The sequence below is a fragment of the Oncorhynchus clarkii genome, chromosome 3, assembly GCF_045791955.1.
Source record: "Oncorhynchus clarkii lewisi isolate Uvic-CL-2024 chromosome 3, UVic_Ocla_1.0, whole genome shotgun sequence".
NCBI lineage: Eukaryota > Metazoa > Chordata > Actinopteri > Salmoniformes > Salmonidae > Oncorhynchus > Oncorhynchus clarkii.
In genome coordinates, this window is record NC_092149.1 from 79,131,022 (window position 1) to 79,150,860 (window position 19,839).

At 44.1% G+C, this 19,839-nt stretch overlaps 1 protein-coding gene across 3 annotated transcripts in view; it reads left to right on the forward strand.

Annotated features, from left to right (window-relative positions):
- Positions 1 to 19,839, forward strand: part of LOC139405413 (ubiquitin carboxyl-terminal hydrolase 9X-like) — a 72,847-nt gene that overhangs the window by 26,695 nt on the left and 26,313 nt on the right. For all 3 annotated transcript variants that reach the window (XR_011633875.1, XM_071147746.1, XM_071147738.1), the window contains 11 exons: positions 5,431 to 5,526; positions 7,012 to 7,223; positions 10,211 to 10,451; positions 10,567 to 10,716; positions 11,075 to 11,195; positions 13,311 to 13,441; positions 13,580 to 13,858; positions 13,961 to 14,086; positions 14,210 to 14,347; positions 18,781 to 18,947; positions 19,221 to 19,329. Coding sequence is in view for 2 of the 3 variants with exons in the window: in XM_071147746.1 (XP_071003847.1) it covers positions 5,431 to 5,526; positions 7,012 to 7,223; positions 10,211 to 10,451; positions 10,567 to 10,716; positions 11,075 to 11,195; positions 13,311 to 13,441; positions 13,580 to 13,858; positions 13,961 to 14,086; positions 14,210 to 14,347; positions 18,781 to 18,947; positions 19,221 to 19,329 (1,770 nt within the window). In the remaining variant the exon portion in view is untranslated. The remainder of the gene's footprint in view (positions 1 to 5,430; positions 5,527 to 7,011; positions 7,224 to 10,210; positions 10,452 to 10,566; positions 10,717 to 11,074; positions 11,196 to 13,310; positions 13,442 to 13,579; positions 13,859 to 13,960; positions 14,087 to 14,209; positions 14,348 to 18,780; positions 18,948 to 19,220; positions 19,330 to 19,839) is intronic.

The following is a 19,839-nucleotide window of genomic DNA, read 5'->3' on the forward strand; positions in this document are numbered from 1 at the left end:
CTGCTATACTGTAGGCTGAATGGTAGAACAGCTATTTTCATGTTGAAATGTTATGGGATGCATTATCTCCATTGTTTTTGATGGTAGGCCACTCTGATAGGCTTACATTAGGATCAAATAGCCACAGTAACCTACCTGACCACTGTTAAAACTGTAACTTAAAGCGGGTACAAGAAGTTAGCTAAGTGCTGAAAAAATTGAGGGAACATTAGGCTGGACTTCTTCCAGGAGGTGGGATTTATAAAGCACTGTGGTTATGCAGACAGCTGTAACCATCTTTTTAAACTTTGAACTCCCTATGGACTACATACAATGACTTCAGAAAGTATTCAGATCCCTTGACTTTTTCAACATTTTGTTACGTTATCGCCTTATTTTAAAATGGATTAAATAAATAAAAATCCTCATCAATCTACACACGATACCCCCATAATGACAAAGCAAAAACAGGGTTTTAGACATTTTTGCAAATGTATTGAAAATAAAAATAAATGTATCTTATTTACTTAAGTATTCAGACCCTTCGCTATGAGAGTCCAAATTGAGCTCCGGTGCATCCTGTTTCCATTGATCATCCTTGACGTTTCTACAACTTGATTGGAGTACACTTTTTGGTCAATTCAACTGATTGGACATGATTTGTAAAAGCACCTGTCTATTTAAGGTCTCACAGTTGATACTGCATGTCAGAGCAAAAACCAAACCATGAGGTCGAAGGATTTGTCTGTATTTCTTCGAGACAGGATTGTGTTGAGGCACAGATCTGGGGAAGGGTACCAAACATTTCTGCAGCATTGAATGTCCCCAAGAACACAGTGGCCTCCATTCTTACATGGAAGAAGTTTGGAACCACCAAGACTCTTCCTAGAGCTGACCGCCTGGCCAAACTGAACAATCGGGGGGGGGGGGGAGTCCTTGGCCTGGGAGGTGACCAAGAACCCGATGGTCACTGACAGAGCTCCAGAGTTTCTCTGTTGAGATGGGAGAACCTTCCATAAGGACAACCATCTCTGCAGCACTCCACCAATCAGGCCTTTATGGTAGTGGCCAGACAGATGCCACTCCTCAGTAAAAGGCACATGACAGCCCACTTGGAGTTTGCCAAAAGGCCCCTAAAGACTGTCAGACAATGAGAAACAAGATTCTCTGGTCTGATGAAACCGGCATGGTGGTGGCAGGATCGAGGGAAAGTACTAGAAAAGTACAGAGATCCTTGATAACCTGCTCCAGAGCACTCAGGACCTCCGACTGGGGCAAATGTTCACTTTCCTACAGGACAACAACCCTAAGCTCACAGCCAAGACCACGCAGGAGTGGCTTCGGGCAGTGATGGAAAAAGTACGCAATTATCATACTTTTTAAAATGTATTGAATATTTAAAACATACAATATACTTGCAGTGAAGCCGCTCAATAACTACATCACATTAGTCATCTAACAGACTCCCATCCAGAGCGACACACAGAAGCAACCAGGGTCAACGCCGTGCTCAAGGGCATGTCAACAGATCTCCCACAAGGTCAAAAACGGGGACCCGGACCAGCGATTCATCAGCCACCGGCCCAGGGAACAAAAGAGAGAAAAGAAAGACAAAGGACAACAGAGAACAACAATGCAAAAGACATGAAGTACAACAGAAATCATAACAGCAAGGCCAACTGAATATGTTTGAGTGCATGTATGGCACTATTTACGTGTGTGTGTCCGTGTGCATGTGTACAAATACCTGCACGGCATCAGCCTCAGACAAACTGGCATTAGCTGTAACAACACTGCCCCTCAGTGTCATTCAAACTTACTGGGAGAAACTCCACAAATACAGGTGTGCCAAGCTTTTAGTGTCATACCCAAGAAGACTTGAGGCTGTAATCACTGCCAAAGGTGCTTCAACAAAGTACTGAGTAAAGTGTCTGAATACTTATGTAAATGTGATGTTTCTGTTTTTTAGTTAATAATTTAGCAAACATTTCTAAAAAATCAGTTTTTGCTTATTGTTTTGAAGGTTTAATCAATTTTAGAATAAGGGGTCTGACTACTTTCCGGCGGCACTGTATGTTCTACCTACACCGTCGACTTTTCTGGCCCGTTGTGTATCCAGATGTTTATTTTTGGAGACCTCTGTCTGAAGCTAATGGTGAAATGACTAACGGCAAGTCTAGCCTACTGTATATGCATTAATGAACTGCTCAAGCATTTTACACTGCTGCTTTCTTGATCATGTTGTCTTCTGTCTCACCAAGCCAAGCCAAAATTCTAAATGCACAACTTCAAAGAAGACCATACCCTCTGAATGCTTCTATTTGAGGTGATGCTCATTAGTAATTTCCGAGCATCTATAAACCTCTGGGTTCTGTGGGATTGTTTTCGGAGCAACTGGAACTGATAGACTTAGTGAGTATGGGAGAGGGTGGGCGGCTGACCCAGTTATTTAGCAGCCTCGCTGTTTGTGACCTACATGGCCTGTAATCCCTCTGTGTTAAATGCAGTCCTTACATCACAGAGAAACAGACAAGTCTTCTGGATGCTGCTAAACCAAACATCAGCTTCTGTGGCGCTGAGGCGGGAGGGCTGTTTTAAATGTTGTAAGAGTCTGTCAGTCCAATGACTTCCGATGATGTTGTGTAGTCTGTTAGGGCTTTATAACGGTACATGTATTTGTACAGCTCGGTACGGAGACCTCGGTTCGGTCCGCACTGTGAACACGAATGAGTACATGAAACACTATGCCTATAGGTTGCGCTGCATTGTATGCCATTGCCAAGTGAGTAAATCTGAGCTGCAATAAACATTTTAGGCTATTCTGCTGAAACTACAGTCCATGTGCTCGATGTAATCAAAATTAAAATCTTAACTAGCGGATTTCAAACTATCCTTTTCGCCATCTTTCAGGAACATTTTGGCTTCACAGTCGATTAAAACGGTGATGGGTAGATAAAACGTTAATATGTTCCCCCACTGCTCAACGAGAATAGCCTATGCAGAGTGGTGCGTGTAGCTTGTCGTCCATTCACAAGTAATCAAAGCGCCACTACAGTCAGAGCATCCGTGTCTGATAAAGCAAGTTAGGAGATTATCTAATCAATGGAAAATGGAATTAAAAGTTAAATGAGAAGTATATGCTACAACAAACGAGCCAGTTAGGCTGCTATTTATTATCAGAATGGAGGTGTTCTTTGTAACTAGGAAAGCAAGAACGCCCATGCAGACTCAATTAGCAGCTAATTTACCTAGCTCTCTTAGCCAACTAGCTTCTCTCGGTTTGATGCCATCAAGACAGGTTTCTAGGTAATCATATGTTATGATTAATAGCCTAGTAATGACAAGCTAGAAGTTAGTCTACTAGCGCAAGTTGGCTTCGTTGGGTGCTTCCTCCCTTGCTCCCGTTTCACTTGCTTACAGCACACACACCGCAAGGCCCCCCCTCTGCCTGCTCTCCTTCAAGCTGCATCCGCTCTAGTTAAAAAAGTAGTTTACAAGTTGACTTTTCGGCTGCTTCCCTCACTCGGATCCGACCACGTCTATACGGAACTGGTCTCTATATTGAAAAATGTATGATGCATACATGTTGGGTTGGAAAAGCCCCAGGTCCATTTCGGAATGGGTCCTTGAGGCCCAACATAACAATCCCTGTCACAACAGACAATAATGCCAGGAACATTGTGAATTAGGGTGCATTTTAATTTGGCGTATTTGGCCAATAAACAAACACTAACAACAGTAACTGTTGGAATTTCATTTTTCCGCTGTACCGTGACCCAAAAAAACACAATACGTACCAAACCATGGGTTTGGTTGAACTGTTACACCATTAGTCTGTCCAATGGCTTCTGATGAGGATGTTGTATAGGCTGTCAGTCTGTCCAATGGCTTCTGATGATGATGTTGTATAGGCTGTCAGTCAGTCCAATGGCTTCTGATGAGGATGTTGTATAGGCTGTCAGTCTGTCCAATGGCTTCTGATGATGATGTATAGGCTGTCAGTCTGTCCAATGGCTTCTGATGATGATGTTGTATAGGCTGTCTGATGATGATGTTGTATAGGCTGTCAGTCTGTCCAATGGCTTCTGATGATGATGTTGTATAGGCTGTCAGTCTGATGGCTTCTGATGTTGTATAGGCTGTCAGTCTGTCCAATGGCTTCTGATGATGATGTTGTATAGGCTGTCAGTCAGTCCAATGGCTTCTGATGATGATGTTGTATAGGCTGTCAGTCTGTCCAATGGCTTCTGATGATGATGTTGTATAGGCTGTCAGTCAGTCCTGATGAGGAATGGCTTCTGATGATGATGATGTTGTATAGGCTGTCAGTCTGTCCAATGGCTTCTGATGATGATGTATAGGCTGTCAGTCTGTCCAATGGCTTCTGATGATGATGTTGTATAGGCTGTCAGTCAGTCCAATGGCTTCTGATGATGATGTTGTATAGGCTGTCAGTCTGTCCAATGGCTTCTGATGATGATGTTGTATAGGCTGTCAGCTGTCAGTCTGTCAGTCTGTCCAATGGCTTCTGATGATGATGTATAGGCTGTCAGGTCCAATGTCTGATGATGATGTATAGGCTGTCAGTCAGTCCAATGGCTTCTGATGATGATGTTGTATAGGCTGTCAGTCAGTCCAATGGCTTCTGATGATGATGTTGTATAGGCTGTCAGTCAGTCCAATGGCTTCTGATGATGATGTTGTATAGGCTGTCAGTCTGTCCAATGGCTTCTGATGATGATGTTGTATAGGCTGTCAGTCTGTCCAATGGCTTCTGATGATGATGTTGTATAGGCTGTCAGTCTGTCCAATGGCTTCTGATGATGATGTATAGGCTGTCAGTCTGTCCAATGGCTTCTGATGATGATGAAACATGTGTTGGTTTCAAAGTGTTCTTCTAATTCACGCTCTGGGCATATTAGATGATTCACAGGTTCATTTGTTTTAGATGTGGGATTTCTAAACCTTGTTCTCACGTGCTATGCATAGCTGATTCAGGAGTTGTGTTTTTGTATATTTGGGTATTCAGCCTTTTTGCACAGTAGGGGCCTAGGCTGCATTTGAGCTCATAGGATTTTCTCATGTGCAATGTTTGGTTGTGAATAATTTATTTTATTGCATCCTAAGCAAAGCTCATTTTACAGCGCTGATGTTATTGATTTGGCTGTTAAGCCTTGCGTGGTACACATTTAGCCCGTACTCACAAACACACACCGTATTTGAGGCTGGGTTAATGTACTGCTGTTAGTGTGTGGAATCAGCTCAGGGTCAGCGGTAGTGACTGGTGATGATTCTGTGGGCTGCTGCTGAGTGCCTATTAATGGCCCCCTCCTCTAGTCTGGATGAGTCATAAAACACACACACTTTTCAGTGTTGTCTCCAGGGCTGTGTGATAGAGAGAGAGAAAGCCGGAGGCGTCCATTGATTCCATCTGAAATTTCCTCTTGCCAGGTCGTAATTCAAGGGAGTGATGACATCGCCAGTCGAGCCATAGACCTGCTGAAAGAGATCTACACCAACCTTGGACCAAAACTACAAGTCAATCAGGTACCCTGGGTGTCCGCTGTCCCGGTAACAATAACAGCTCAATCTGCTGTTAGGTCATCCTAAATCATCTAGCCGTTTTGAGACAACCACTTACATATAAACACAGTCATGAATAGAATAGTGATTTGTATTGGTGATCGATGATAGTTGATGATAATCTAGACTGGAACAGTCAGTGTGATACAGCGCTACAGCAACTGTTTTCCATTCCCTACCTCTGAGATCCCTATTGCACATATTGGTTTTATGTATGTTAACCGGGTTAACTGCCGAAAAATATATTTCACCAGCCGTGCTTATCGGTCTATCGGTTAATTTGCATAATTTAGTGGAATTAAATTGGATTATGTATTTTCTTTTAGTCTTAGGCACTAGTCAACGGGTAGGCAGGCTCTAGTCAACGGGTAGGCAGGCTCTAGTCAACGGGTAGGCAGGCTCTAGTCAGCGGGTAGGCAGGCTCTAGTCAGCGGGTAGGCAGGCGCTAGGCAGCGGGTAGGCAGGCGCTAGTCAGCGGGTAGAAAGGCTCTAGTCAGCGGGTAGGCAGGCTCTAGTCAGCGGGTAGGCAGGCTCTAGTCAGCGGGTAGGCAGGCTCTAGTCAGCGGGTAGGCAGGCGCTAGGCAACGGGTAGGCAACGGGTAGGCAGGCGCTAGGCAACGGGTAGGCAGGCTCAGGACGTCATCCACCACTTTACAATGTGAGCTTGAGGCAATATAACTGTTTGAAACCTGAATAATTTACTTCACTTCAAAGAATGAGTCATGTCTTACCTTGCTTCAAAGTAGCCTAGCCAAAATTCTGCCCTAGAATTGTTGAGGCATTCTTTTAGAAAATACTTCCTTGTGCCATTAACCAGCATTTCTCTCCTGTTTTATTGGTTTTCATATAAACTTCCTTTCGTTGTCCAGAAGCCAAAGGCACAATCCTAGTCATATTAGTAACCCATCCTAGTTGTTGCTATTAGATCCCCCCCTCTTTCTATGTTTGGAACCGTTTGCATTAGGTGTGCTGTTTTAGAATAGTGTTTTCCCACAAATTGTATTTTGGCAAATGTAGGTTTTATTGGCTGCTTCATTAAAGCAGTTGAATGTTCAATAACAGGCTATATATAGCCTTTTGACTGGAAGACCATAGGCTTACTATTGTTGCATGTTTTCATTAAGCTCAAAGAAAAATGTCTGTTCCTTGAATGCATGCATAGTATTTTCTGTTGGTCACGTCATTTTACTGTTAGGAAAAAAATCTAACCGTTTGTTGTCCGGTTAAGGGAGGGTTGGTTAGTCGGAAGCAGAATTGACCAAAATGTGCATCCCTAATTGGTACTATTTCCAGTACTAGCACCTGATTCCTGACGGATGGATTGGAACACACTACACTTAGTTCCATACAAACACTGTCAACCATTAAACATGACTCTCCCTCTCCTGAACTCACTACTCTGACTGTCCTTCCCCCCTGCCGTCCTCCCCCTCATCTCCCCCAATGCAGGTAGAGATCCACGAGGATTTCATCCAGTCATGTTTCGACCGTCTGAAGGCGTCGTACGATACGCTCTGTGTTCTGGAAGGGGACAAGGACAGCATCAACTGTGCCCGGCAGGAGGCCATCCGCATGGTCCGCGTGCTCACTGTGCTCAAGGAGTACATCAACGAGTGTGACAGTGACTACCATGAGGAGAGGACCATACTGCCCATGTCCAGGTAGGGGAGGGGACTGACGGACGGATCTTTTGTCCTGATAAATGTTTTCCCATTTTGTCTTGACCCCTCTCTTTCCATATGTCTGTCCTTTTCTGCTCGCTCTCATTTTCATACATTTAAGATAATTACTGAGACTTGGTTCAAAAAAGTCTGTGCCAGGCTTGTATGTGTCTCTGAATGGATATGATGTTTATTGATCTGACAGAGGTGGGGGTGTCGCCATATTCATAAAGAACTTGAATGTTGCTGTCTGTATTACCAGCTCTATGCCCAATACATTTGAGTGTCTTGTCCTAGATTTGGACTTTGGTAATAATGCCAAACTAACATTAGTGGGAGTTTATTGCCCTCCCAATTGCCCTTAGCAAATTGTCTGACTTGCTGTGCTGACACCTGCGGGACACCTTTAGTCATATTGAGTTAACTTGACACCATCAGATATCACAGTTTCCTGCTAAATCTGTTTTAATATTGTGTGATTTTTAACCTGGATTGGTTGATTCCAGTATCAGATAGACTGGAGGATATTTATACTGAGCTAAATTTAACTCCACTGATAATTAAACCATACCACCCCAATTTAAAACACCCTAAAAAATCGACTCTCTTGGATATCATTCTGACAAACGCCCCTCATAAGTATACAGCCAATGGAATCTTTGCTAACAAGCTCAGTGACTGTTGTCCCATTGCATGTATTAGAGATACTAAGCTACTTAAATAGTGTCTACGCATTATTACAAAGATACATTTTAGAATTTTCAATTAGTAACGTTTCCTGTATGACTTGGGGTTATGTCCTCTATCTCTGATTCAAATCAGGCCCTTAAATGTTTTACCTCTCTGTTGCACATAAGAATGCCCCATATAAAATATTAAGAGTAAAGGACAGATCTAACCCATGGTTCATGCATTAATTGTCTGAAAGATTTCATGAAAGAAACTTAGCTTGGGCTAAGGTTAGATTGACTGATTCTGCCTCTACTTCTCAAATGTCTGAAGGACTGCCAATCAGATGTCTGTCTTAGGTTAGAAAAGCAGTCAACATACTTCATGAATTGTGTATCTTAGAGTGGTGGAAATCCAGCTAAATTTTGGAAAGTGATCAAATCTTTTGATTTGGTACCATAACAGATACAAATGACATTGGTTGTGCTTTTAATAACCATTTTGCCTCAGCTGGCCATCTATTTGAAAGAACGGTTTCTGAAAATACCTTCATTGCCCTCTCTTTGTCCTTTAATCCCCTATTAACAGATACCAGATAGTCATGCTATTCCAGGCATACTCTTTTCTTCTTCCTCATTTGAACCAGTTATGTCAATGAATGTAGTGCCTTGCAGAATAAATAATCATCCGCAGGAGCTGATTCGCTTGATCCCTTTCTACTGCAGCTTTCTGCCCGCCTCATTGTAGAATCTTTGACCCACATTTTTGATTTATCAATTGCTTCTGGTGCTATCCCTAAGACCTGGAAGGCGGTGCATGTCCTCCCCCTTTACAAAAGTGGAGAACCTTCTGACCTAGATAACTACTGCCCAATTTCTAAACAATCTAATATTAAAACCACTGGCAAACTCTCAGCTAAGACCTTTTTTCACTTCAAATTATATTGTTAATGTGCACCAGTCCTGTTTTAGATCTGGACATAGCACTGTTTCAGCAGCTCTGCTTGTCTTAAATTATATAATAAATTGCTTGGATCATAGGAATCACTGTGCTGCCATATTTGTAGACCTATCTAAGGTCTTTGACACTGTCGACCATCCTCCCCTACTCATTCAAAGATTGTCTGAAATTGGCCACGACCAGGTGTCTTGCAGGTAGTTTTGGAACTACATGTCAGACAGGAAACTGTGATTTCTGATGGTGTCAAGTTACCTCAATATTACTAAAGGTGTCCCGCAGGTGTCAATTTTGGGACCTGTCCTTTTGACTATTTATATAAATAATATTGGTTTATCTGCAAAAAAACATTAATCTGTATGTATGCTGATGACCCTGTTATTTACGCTTTTGTCCCCTTTGTTGTAGCTGCAATCTGATTTTGTTGCCTTACAAAAAGTCGTTGGCGATTTTAAAATGAGTACTTCATGTGGGGAAAAACAACTAAATGTATGCTGTTTTCTAACTCTAATAGAAATATATTTCAGATGGGTTACAAATGTATGCATTGGATGGGTGTTTCAGCAAGCACGTTCCCGCCTATAAATATATCTGCTTTTGAATTGACAAATTGCTGTTTAAAAAACATACCGATGGGCAAGTGAAGGAGCTGACATTTTAAAGTAGGCTTTAAAAAAAACATACAAAAAAAAAAATAGATCATGCCTTTCCCTAAACAGCAGGAAGCAGATTGTACAGTCAACTTTCCTGCCAGTTCATGACTATGTTGACATCTTTTATCATAGTGCACTTCGCTTCATCACAGTTTACAGTTTTAGAACGCATCACTGCATCCTGTATCAAAAGGATGACTGGTCCTCATTAAAATCCCATAGACGTCTTCATTACTCCCTTTTTGTTTATAAAGCGCTACTACACAAGCTTCCTACCTACCTCACTTCACTGTTAAAATAAAATTAAAAAATGAGACCCCAAACCCGTTCACAGGGATGGTTAACTCTCCAAGTTCCACTAGTGCGTACCGTTCTAGGTAAATCCTCTTTCAGTTTTAGTGCTGTCCCCACTTTTGGACTAGCTTACAAACTTCCTACATCTTGACACCCTGGTTCCTCTAGGGAAGTTTAGAACTTTAATATTGAATGAGAATTGTCACTGTTTGGATTGAATAATTGTTGTGTTTGTGGTATTTGAAGCTGTCATGTTGATTTTTGTCATTTGTATTTTATTTATACTGATTATTTTGAGTTTGTTGTGTTGTCCTTCGGGCACCTTTTTATAAATGAGACCCTGGTCTCAATGGGTTCCCCTGAATAAATAAAAGTTCAACAAAAATCTCTCTCTCTCTCTCTCTTTTCTCTCAGGGCGTTTCGGGGGAAGCACATCACGTTGATCGTGCGTTTCCCTAACCAGGGCCGTCAGGTGGATGACCTGGACATCTGGTCTCACACCAACGACACCATTGGCTCAGTGCGCCGCGGTATCCTCACACGCATCAAGGCCAACGCCACGCACACCAAGATAGAGCTCTTCATTGGCGGGGAGGTTGTTGACCCAGCCGACGACAGGAAGCTGATTGGCCAGCTCAACCTGAAAGACAAAACGGTGAGCGCAATGAGCCATGTTTTGATGAGTCACACAGTGCATTTTTTCTTTGACTCTTTATACGGAATGGTTTGTCTGTCTTTATATTCTCCCGTGTGTGTGTGTGTGTGTGTAGTTGATCACAGCCAAGCTGACCCAGGTGAGTGCCAACATGCCTTCCAGCCCAGACAGCTCCTCGGACTCTTCCACTGGCTCACCGGGTAACCATGGCAACCACTTCAGCGAAGGGCCCAACCCCGAGGTGGAGAGCTGCCTCCCTGGAGTGGTGAGTGACTTTTAAACACAGACACACAAACACACACACACACAGCTGTCTCCCTGGAGAGGTGAGTGCATTTTAAACATACTCACAGCTGCTTCCACCGGAGTGGCGTGTCGTTTTCTCGTCAGTCACCGTTACTTGGGAAGGGTGCCCAGATAGTAGAAAGACTGCAATGTCAAAATGCCCCATTCAACTACAGCGACTCTGCAGTTTATCTCCCACTGTTTTCTAGTCCAGAGTCCACACATGGAACTACTGTCATCAAAACAAGTTTGTCTCAAAAAAAGATGGATGTCTGGCCTAGCGATGCATGATCGCAGATGAGTAACCCCTTGTCTCCCTGGTCTCGCTCTGTCTTCAGATCATGTCTCTCCACCTGCGCTACGTCTCCTTCCTGTGGCAGGTAGCAGACCTGGGCTGTAGCCCCAACATGCCTCTGCTACGAGACGGAGCCAGAGTACTGATGAAGCTGATGCCTCCAGGTACAGTACTCTCTGTGGTACATGTGGGCCGTGCCTTTTATTCTCCACCCTTCTCCCCAAATGTGCACTTGCAAACTCCCCGTCATGAATAAAATAAAAAAAATAATGCTTTATAGAGAGTTTTCCAACATTGTTAAATCTACAATGGGAAGCGTGCAAGTGCACATTTCAGGAGAAGGTTGGCGAATTGGGATGTAGCCATAGATGGGTTTCTCTCATGACAATGCTATATTTTTCTCAAAGATTTTTACCAAGCCAGCACGGGTGGATAAATGTGAGATGTGTATATGACCGATACACAGGTAACTAATAAAAAAATAAAGGAAACATCAATTGAGTGTCTTAATAGGGGTCACCATGAGCCACCAGAACAGCTTCAATGCGCCTGGAACTATTGGATGGATTCAACACCATTCTTGCACAAGAAATACCATAATTTGTTGTTTTGTTGATGGTTGTGGGAAACACTCTCAGGCGCCGCTCCTGAATCTCCCATAAGTGTTCAATTGGGTTGAGATCTAGTGACTGAGACACACACTTTAAACCCCCTATGATCCTTTGAGACTCCCCTGTGATCTCTTCTAGTCTTGGTAGACAAAATGTCTCACTCACCGGCAAGTTTATTAGGTACACACATCTAGTACCGTTTCGGACCTCCAGACCAGCCTGAATTCTTCAGAAAGGTTCCACAGGCATGTTGGTCCAATTGCTGCAGATTGGACGGTGGTACATTCTGTGACCAGCCCGTTCCATGTCATCTCATAGATGCTCTATTGGGTTGAGGTCTAGGGACTGACCAGGCCACTCAAGTAAACTGAACTCACTGTCATGTTCCAGGCAATGTTTTTCAAGTCCTCATTTGTCCAGTGTTGGTGATCGCGTGCCCACGGGAGCCGCTTCTTGTTTTTAGCTGATAGGAGTGGAACCCGGTGTGGTCGTCTGCTGCAGTAGCCCATCCGTGACACAGACCGTCGAGTTGTGTGTTCTGAGATGCCGTTTTTCACAACGCTGTTGTACTGAGCCGTTATTTGTCTGTTCGTGGTCCGCCTGTTAGTTTGCAAGAGACTTGCCATTCTCCTTCCCCCCCCCCCCCCCCCCCCCCCCCTCCATCAATGAGCTGTTTTTGCCCACAGTACTGCTGTTTACTGAATATGTTTAGTTTGTTTTACCATTCTCTGTAAACCCTAGACACTGTTGTGGGTGAAATGCCCAGGTGGGCAGCCTTTTCGGAGATACTGGATCCTGCGCGTCTGGCACCGACAATCATACCGCGCTCAAAGTTGCTTAGGTCACTCGTTTTGCCCATTCTAACGTTCAATCGAAATGTAACTGAATGCCTCGAAGCCGATCTGCCTGCTTTATATAGCTAGCCATGGCTACGGTACTCACTGTCTGTAGGAGCGATCCATTTTCCTAAACGGGGTGGTGTACCTAATAAACTGGTCAGTGAGTGTACGGTATTGAACCTGTTGATTGTGTAGATGACCGTACAGTATAGAACCTGTTGATTGTGTAGATGACCGTACAGTATAGAACCTGTTGATTGTGTAGATGACCGTACAGTATAGAACCTGTTGATTGTGTAGATGACCGTACAGTATAGAACCTGTTGATTGTGTAGATGACCGTACAGTATAGAACCTGTTGATTGTGTAGATGACCGTACAGTATAGAACCTGTTGATTGTGTAGATGACCGTACAGTATAGAACCTGTTGATTGTGTAGATGACCGTACAGTATAGAACCTGTTGATTGTGTAGATGACCGTACAGTATAGAACCTGTTGATTGTGTAGTTGACCGTACAGTATAGAACCTGTTGATTGTGTAGATGACCGTACAGTATAGAACCTGTTGATTGTGTAGATGACCGTACAGTATAGAACCTGTTGATTGTGTAGATGACCGTACAGTATAGAACCTGTTGATTGTGTAGATGACCGTACAGTATAGAACCTGTTGATTGTGTAGATGACCGTACAGTATAGAACCTGTTGATTGTGTAGATGACCGTACAGTATAGAACCTGTTGATTGTGTAGATGACCGTACAGTATAGAACCTGTTGATTGTGTAGATGACCGTACAGTATAGAACCTGTTGATGTTTTATGTAGATAACAGTACCGTGGAGAGCCTGCGTGGTGTATGTCTGGACCATGCCAAGCTGGGAGAGAACGGCCTCAGCCCAACACTGGACTCACGCTTCTTTGGCCCCTCGCCATCACAAGTCCTCTACCTCATAGAGGTGGGTTTCATTCTGTGTGTGTGTGTAGTCGTTGCCGATTTGAGTGTCACATCATTACAATAGCAGGTGGTCTACACTTTGCTCTCTGTTGACCAGTTCCACTGTGCATGTATATCTCTCTTCCCATCCCCTCCTCAGGTGGTGTATGCCCTGCTCATGCCAGCCAGCTCCACATTGGGTGAGGACGCCAGCGACTTCCAGTACAACTTCCTGAAGAGTGGCGGGCTACCGCTGGTACTGAGCATGCTCACGCGGAACAACTTCCTGCCGTCGGCCGACATGGAGACGCGGCGAGGGGCGTACCTCAACGCTCTTAAGATCGGCAAACTGCTGCTCACCGCTGTTGGGTTCGGACACGTCAAAGCTGTGGCCGAGGCCTGCCAGCCCAACGCTGAGGGGACCACACCCGTCTCACCGGTTAGTTAGTTACTCAGTTATACGCACACACACATACAAACACATGCGTGTGAACTAGGATTGTGACAGCCATGTTGATGATAACATCCACTCTCCCTTCAGATTAACCAGGCCACTCACGACCAGGCTTTGGTCCTCCAGAGTGCCCTGCAGAACCTCCCCAACCCTGCCTCTGAGTGCATGCTCCGCAATGTAGCTATACGCCTGGCCCAACAGATCTCTGACGAGGTTAGAGGGGAAGGGAGGGAGGGAGGGACAGAAGAGAAAGCATAATAAGAAATAGAGAGACATGTTGCTATGTTATTTACGGTAATATCTCCTCTAATTGAAGTCTTTCCCCATCCCTCCCAGAACTTCTTCCAGGCGTCGAAGTATATCCCTGAGATCTGTGTGATCCGGGCGGTGCAGAAGATAGCATGGGCTTCAGGCTGTGGCACCATACAGTTGGTCTTCAGCTCCAATGAAGAGATCAGCAAAATCTATGAGAAGGTACCTACTTGTGCGGCTGCTTATCGCTCCATCATCAGTCCATTGATTGATGTCTGCTTTTATTTTGGTCTCAGCCTGAGGAGATTGGAGTGTGCAGATACATTATTGTGGGGTGGTGCGTGTTTATTTGTATTGACACAAGTGTTTGTTGTCAGTGTATCTTCTTCCTTGATACAAGGTTGGTGTTTTATGTTTGGCCTGTACAGTCACAGATCTGTTTGTTGTGTTTTGGCCTGTCAAATTGTATTGTTCACATACACACGGTTAGCAGATGTTAATGTGAGTGTAGCGAAATGCTTTTGCTTCTAGTTCCAACCATGCAGTAATAACCAACGAGTAATCTAACAATTTCACAACTACTACCTTATACACACAAGTGTAAAGGAATCAATAAGAATATGTACATAAAAATATATATGGATGAGCGAAGGCCCGAACGGCATAGGCAAGATGCAGTAGATGGTATAGAGTACAGTATATACATATGAGATGAGTAATGTAGGGTATGTAAACATTTATATAAAGTGGCATAGTTTAAAGTGACTAGTGATACATTTATTACATGCAATTGTTAATTATTAAAGTGGCTAGAGATTGAGTCAGTATGTTGGCAGCAACCACTCAATGTTAGTGGTGGCTGTTAGAAGCTGTTTTTCAGTTTCTCGGTCCCAGCTATGATACACCTGTACTGACCTCGCCTTCTGGATGATAGCGGGGTGAACAGGCAGTGGATCGGGTGGTTGTTGTCCTTGATCTTTTTGTTTTCCTGTGACATCGGGTGCTGTAGGTGTCCTCGAGGGCAGGTAGTTTGCTCACAATGATGTGCGTTGTGCAGACCTCACTACCCTCTGGCGAGAGCCTTACGGTTGTGGGCGGAGCAGTTGCCGTACCAGGCGGTGATACAGCCCGACAGGATGAATTTCTTCAGCCTCCTGAGGTTGAAGAGGCGCTGTTGCGCCTTCTTCACCATGTTGTTTGTGTGGGTGAACCATTTCAGTTTGTCCGTGATGTGTACTTCTCTTTCCACCTTCTCCACTACTGTCCCGTTGATGTGGATAGGGGGATGCTCCTTCTGCTGTTTCCTGAAGTCCACGATCGTCCCCTTTGTTTTGTTGACGTTGAGTGTGAGGTTATTTTCCTGACACCACACTCTGAGGGCTAGAGGTCGACCGATTTAATCGTAATGGCCGATTCATTAGGGCCGATTTCAAGTTTTCATAACAATCGGAAATCGGTATTTTTGGACAACGATTTGGCCGATATTATTATTATTATTATTATTATTATTATTTAATTTTTTTACACCTTTATTTAACTAGGAAAGTCAGTGAAGAACACATTCTTATTTTCAATGACGGCCTAGCAACGGTGGGTTAACTGCCTTGTTCAGGGTCAGAACGACAGATTTTTACCTTGTCAGCTTGGGGGATTGAATCTTGCAATCTTAGTTATCTAGTCCAACGCTCTAACCACCTGCCTTACATTGCACTCCACGAGGAGCCTGTCTGTTACGCAAATGAAGTAAGAAGCTAAGGTTAGTTGCTAGCTAGCATTAAACTTATCTTATAAAAAACAACCAATCAATCATAATCACTAGTTAACTGCATATGGTTGATGATATTACTAGTTTATCTAGCGTATCCTGCGTTGCATATAATCGATGCAACGCAGGGGGATTATTTAACAAAAGCTAAATTGTGAAAAAAGAACAATCTTTGCACGACTGTACCTAACCATAAACACCAATGCCTTTCTTGCATATTTGCATACTTGCATATTTAGCTAAAAGAAATCCAGGTTAGCAGGCAATATTAACCAGGTGAAATTGTGTCACTTCTCTTGCGTTCATTGCACGCAGAGTCAGGGTATATGCAACAGTTTGGGCCGCCTGGCTCGTTGCGAACTAATTTGCCAGAATTTTACGTAATTATGACAACATTGAAGGTTGTACAATGTAACAGGAATATTTAGACTTAGGGATGCCACCCGTTAGATAAAATACCGAACGGTTCCGTATTTCACTGAAATAATCAAAGTTTTGTTTTCGAAATGATAGTTTCTGGATTTGACCATATTAATGACCAAAGGCTCGTATTTCTGTGTGTTATTATGTTATAATTAAGTCTATGATTTGATAGAGCAGTCTGACTGAGCGATGGTAGGCAGCAGCAGGCTCGTAAGCATTCATTCAAACAGCACTTTAGTGCGTTTTGCCAGCAGCTCTTCGCTGTGCTTCAAGTATTGCGCTGTTTATGACTTCAAGCCTATCAACTCCCGAGATTAAGCTGGTGTAACCGATGTGAAATTGCTAGCTAGTTAGCTGGGTGCGCGCTAGTAGCGTTTCAAACGTCACTAGCTCTGAGACTTGGAGTAGTTGTTCCCCTTGCTCTGCATGGGTAATGATGCTTCAAGGGTGGCTGTTGTCGATGTGTTTCTGGTTCGAGCCCAGGTAGGTGAGAGGAGAGGGACGGAAGCTACACTGTTACACTGGCAATGCTATAGTGCCTATAAGAACATCCAATAGTGAAATACAAATGGTATCGAGAGAAATAGTATTTATAGGACTATATTAACTACAACCTAAAACCTCTTACCTTGGAATATTGAAGTCTCATGTTAAAAGGAACCACCAAATTTCATATGTTCTCATGTTCTGAGCAAGGAACGTAAACATTAGCTTTTTTATATGGCACATTATGCACTTTTACTTTCTTCTCCAACACTTTTGTTTTTGCATTATTTAAACCAAATTGAACATGTTTCATTATTTATTTGAGGCTAAATGGACTTGTATTGATATTATATTAAGTTAAAATAAGTGTTCATTCAGTATTGTTGTAATTGTCATTATTACAAATAAATAAATACAAATCGGCAGATTTTAATCGGTATCGGCTTTTTTTGGGTCCTCCAATAATCGTTATCGCCGTTGAAAAATCATAATCGGTCGACCTCTACTGAGGGCCCTCACCTACTCCCTGTAGGCCGTCTCGTCGTTGTTGGTAATCAAGCCTACCACTGTAGTGTCGTCTGCAAATTTGATGATTGAGTTGGAGGTGTGCATGGCCACACAGTCATGGGTGAACAGGAAGTACAGGAGAGGGCTGAGAACGCAACCTTGTGGGGCCCCAGTGTTGAGGATCAGCGGGGTGGAGATGTTACCTACCCTCACCACCTGGGGGTGGCCCGTCAGGAAGTCCAGGACCCAGTTGCACAGGGCAGAGTCGAGACCCAGGGCCTCGAGCTTAGTGATGTGCTTGGAGGGTACTATGGTGTTAAATGCTGAGCTGTAGTCGATGACCAGCATTCCTACATATGTATTTCTCTTGTCCAGGTGGGTTAGGGCAGAGTGCAGTGTGCTTGCGATTGCGGCGTCTGTGGACCTATTGGGTCGGTAAGCATATTGTAGTGGGTCTAGGGTGTCGGGTAGGGTGTCGGTGATATGATCCTTGACTAGTCTCTCAAAGCACTTCATGATGACGGAGGTGAGTGCTACGGGGCGATAGTCATTTAGCTCAGTTACCTTAGCTTTCTTGGTAACTGGAACAATGGTGGCCCTCTTGAAGCATGTGGGAACAGCAGACTGGGATAAGGATTGATTGAATATGTCCGTAAACACACAAGCCAGCTGGTCCGCGCATGCTCTGAGGACGCGGCAGAGGATGCCGTCTGGGCCGGCAGCCTTGCGAGGGTTACCACGTTTAAATGCTTTAGTCACGTTGGCTGCGGTGAAGGAGAGCCCGCAGGTTTTGGCAGCAGGCTGTGTCGTTGGCACTGTATTGACCTCAAAGCGAGCAAAGAAGTTGTTTAGTTTGTCTGGGATCATGACATCGTGGTCCGCGACGGGGCTGGTTTTTCTTTTGTAGTCCGTGATTGACTGTAGACCCTGCCACATACCTCTTGTGTCTGAGCCGTTGAATTGTGACTCTACTTTGTCTCTATACTGACGCTTAGCTCGTTTGATTGCCTTGCGGAGGGACTAGCTACACTGTTTGTGTTCGGTCGTGTTTCCGGTCGTCTTGCCCTGATTTAAAAGCAGGGGTTTGCGCTTTCAGTTTTGCTGCCATCAATCCACGGTTTCTGGTTGGGGAAGGTTTTACAGTCACAGATCTTTTTGTTTGGCCTGAACAGTCACAGTTGAGTGTTTGTCTGTCGTACTAGTGGGATGATTGTGTGTGTGCTCGTTTGGTGCCTACTGAACTGACTAATAGGTTGATTATGTGCACTGTGCACCTGCTGCCTATCTCCTGAAATACAGAGAAGTGGTTTGTGTTTTGTAAACTCACAGCTGTGTGTGTGTGTGTGTGTGTGTGTGTGTGTGTGTGTGTGTGTGTGTGTGTGTGTGTGTGTGTGTGTGTGTGTGTGTGTGTGTGTGTGTGTGTGTGTGTGTGTGTGTGTGTGTGTGTGTGTGTGTGTATTCTCCCCCTCTAAAGACAAACGTGGTTAAGGAGCCGGACGGGGAGGATGAGCAGGTGTGCTGTGAGGCCCTGGAGGTCATGACCCTGTGTTTTGCCCTGCTGCCCACCGCTCTGGACACACTCAGTAAGGAGAAGGCCTGGCAGACCTTCATCATAGACCTGCTACTGCACTGTCACAGCAAGTATGTTCCCCCCCCTGCTGTCTGTCTGTCTTGACTTTCTGTCGAGCAGATGTTTTAGTGTTGAGCTGGAACAAAAGCCTGCCAATCCTCAAGGATGTTTGCCGCTGGTTTACTACAGTGGTTTTTGTCTAACTGCTTTGTGTAGTGGACGAGCATGTGGGGCTATCTGTGTCTATGGTAATAATGGTCCTCTCTGATCTGTCCTCAGGTCAGTTTGTAGATTGATGGATTAGTTTGTCTGTGGTTTAATTGTGTTCTCTGATCTATTTCCAGGTCAGTTCGTCAGATGGCCCAGGAGCAGTTCTTCCTTATGGCCACCAGGTGCTGCATGGGCCACCGACCCCTCCTCTTCTTCATCACCCTCCTCTTCACTGTGCTGGGGGTACGTAGCAGCACTTCTCTCTTCACTGTGCTGGGGATACATAGCAGCACTTCACTGTGCTGGGGGTACGTAGCCGCACTTCACTGTGCTGGGGGTTCGTAGCCGCACCTCTCTTACATGAGTGCTTTGAAATGTTCATTATGATCACTGCAATTATGGCCCTGTTAAAATAGATTGAATGTACCCTTACTGCCTTAATTTGTTGAAGTAACTCCCAAATAATAATAATAATAAGAAAAGCTTCTATCATAGCTTTCACCTATCAGTGATCACTTCAAATGAAGGGGAGGAAGGAAGTATAAAGGAGGTGTTTAGAAAGCTGTTCCTTGGTTTTCCTGGCTTTTCAACAGCTTTTTGAAGCGCAATGGAAGGCAATTAACTTCTCTGATAGAAAACAGCCTATGTGGCATCGATATTAGTCAAACATTTATTCTAGTGTAAATTTACTACAAGGTGTAGTAAAGTCATTCTCGTCCAAAACTGAACTTTGTAAGTGAGTTCGTCATGACT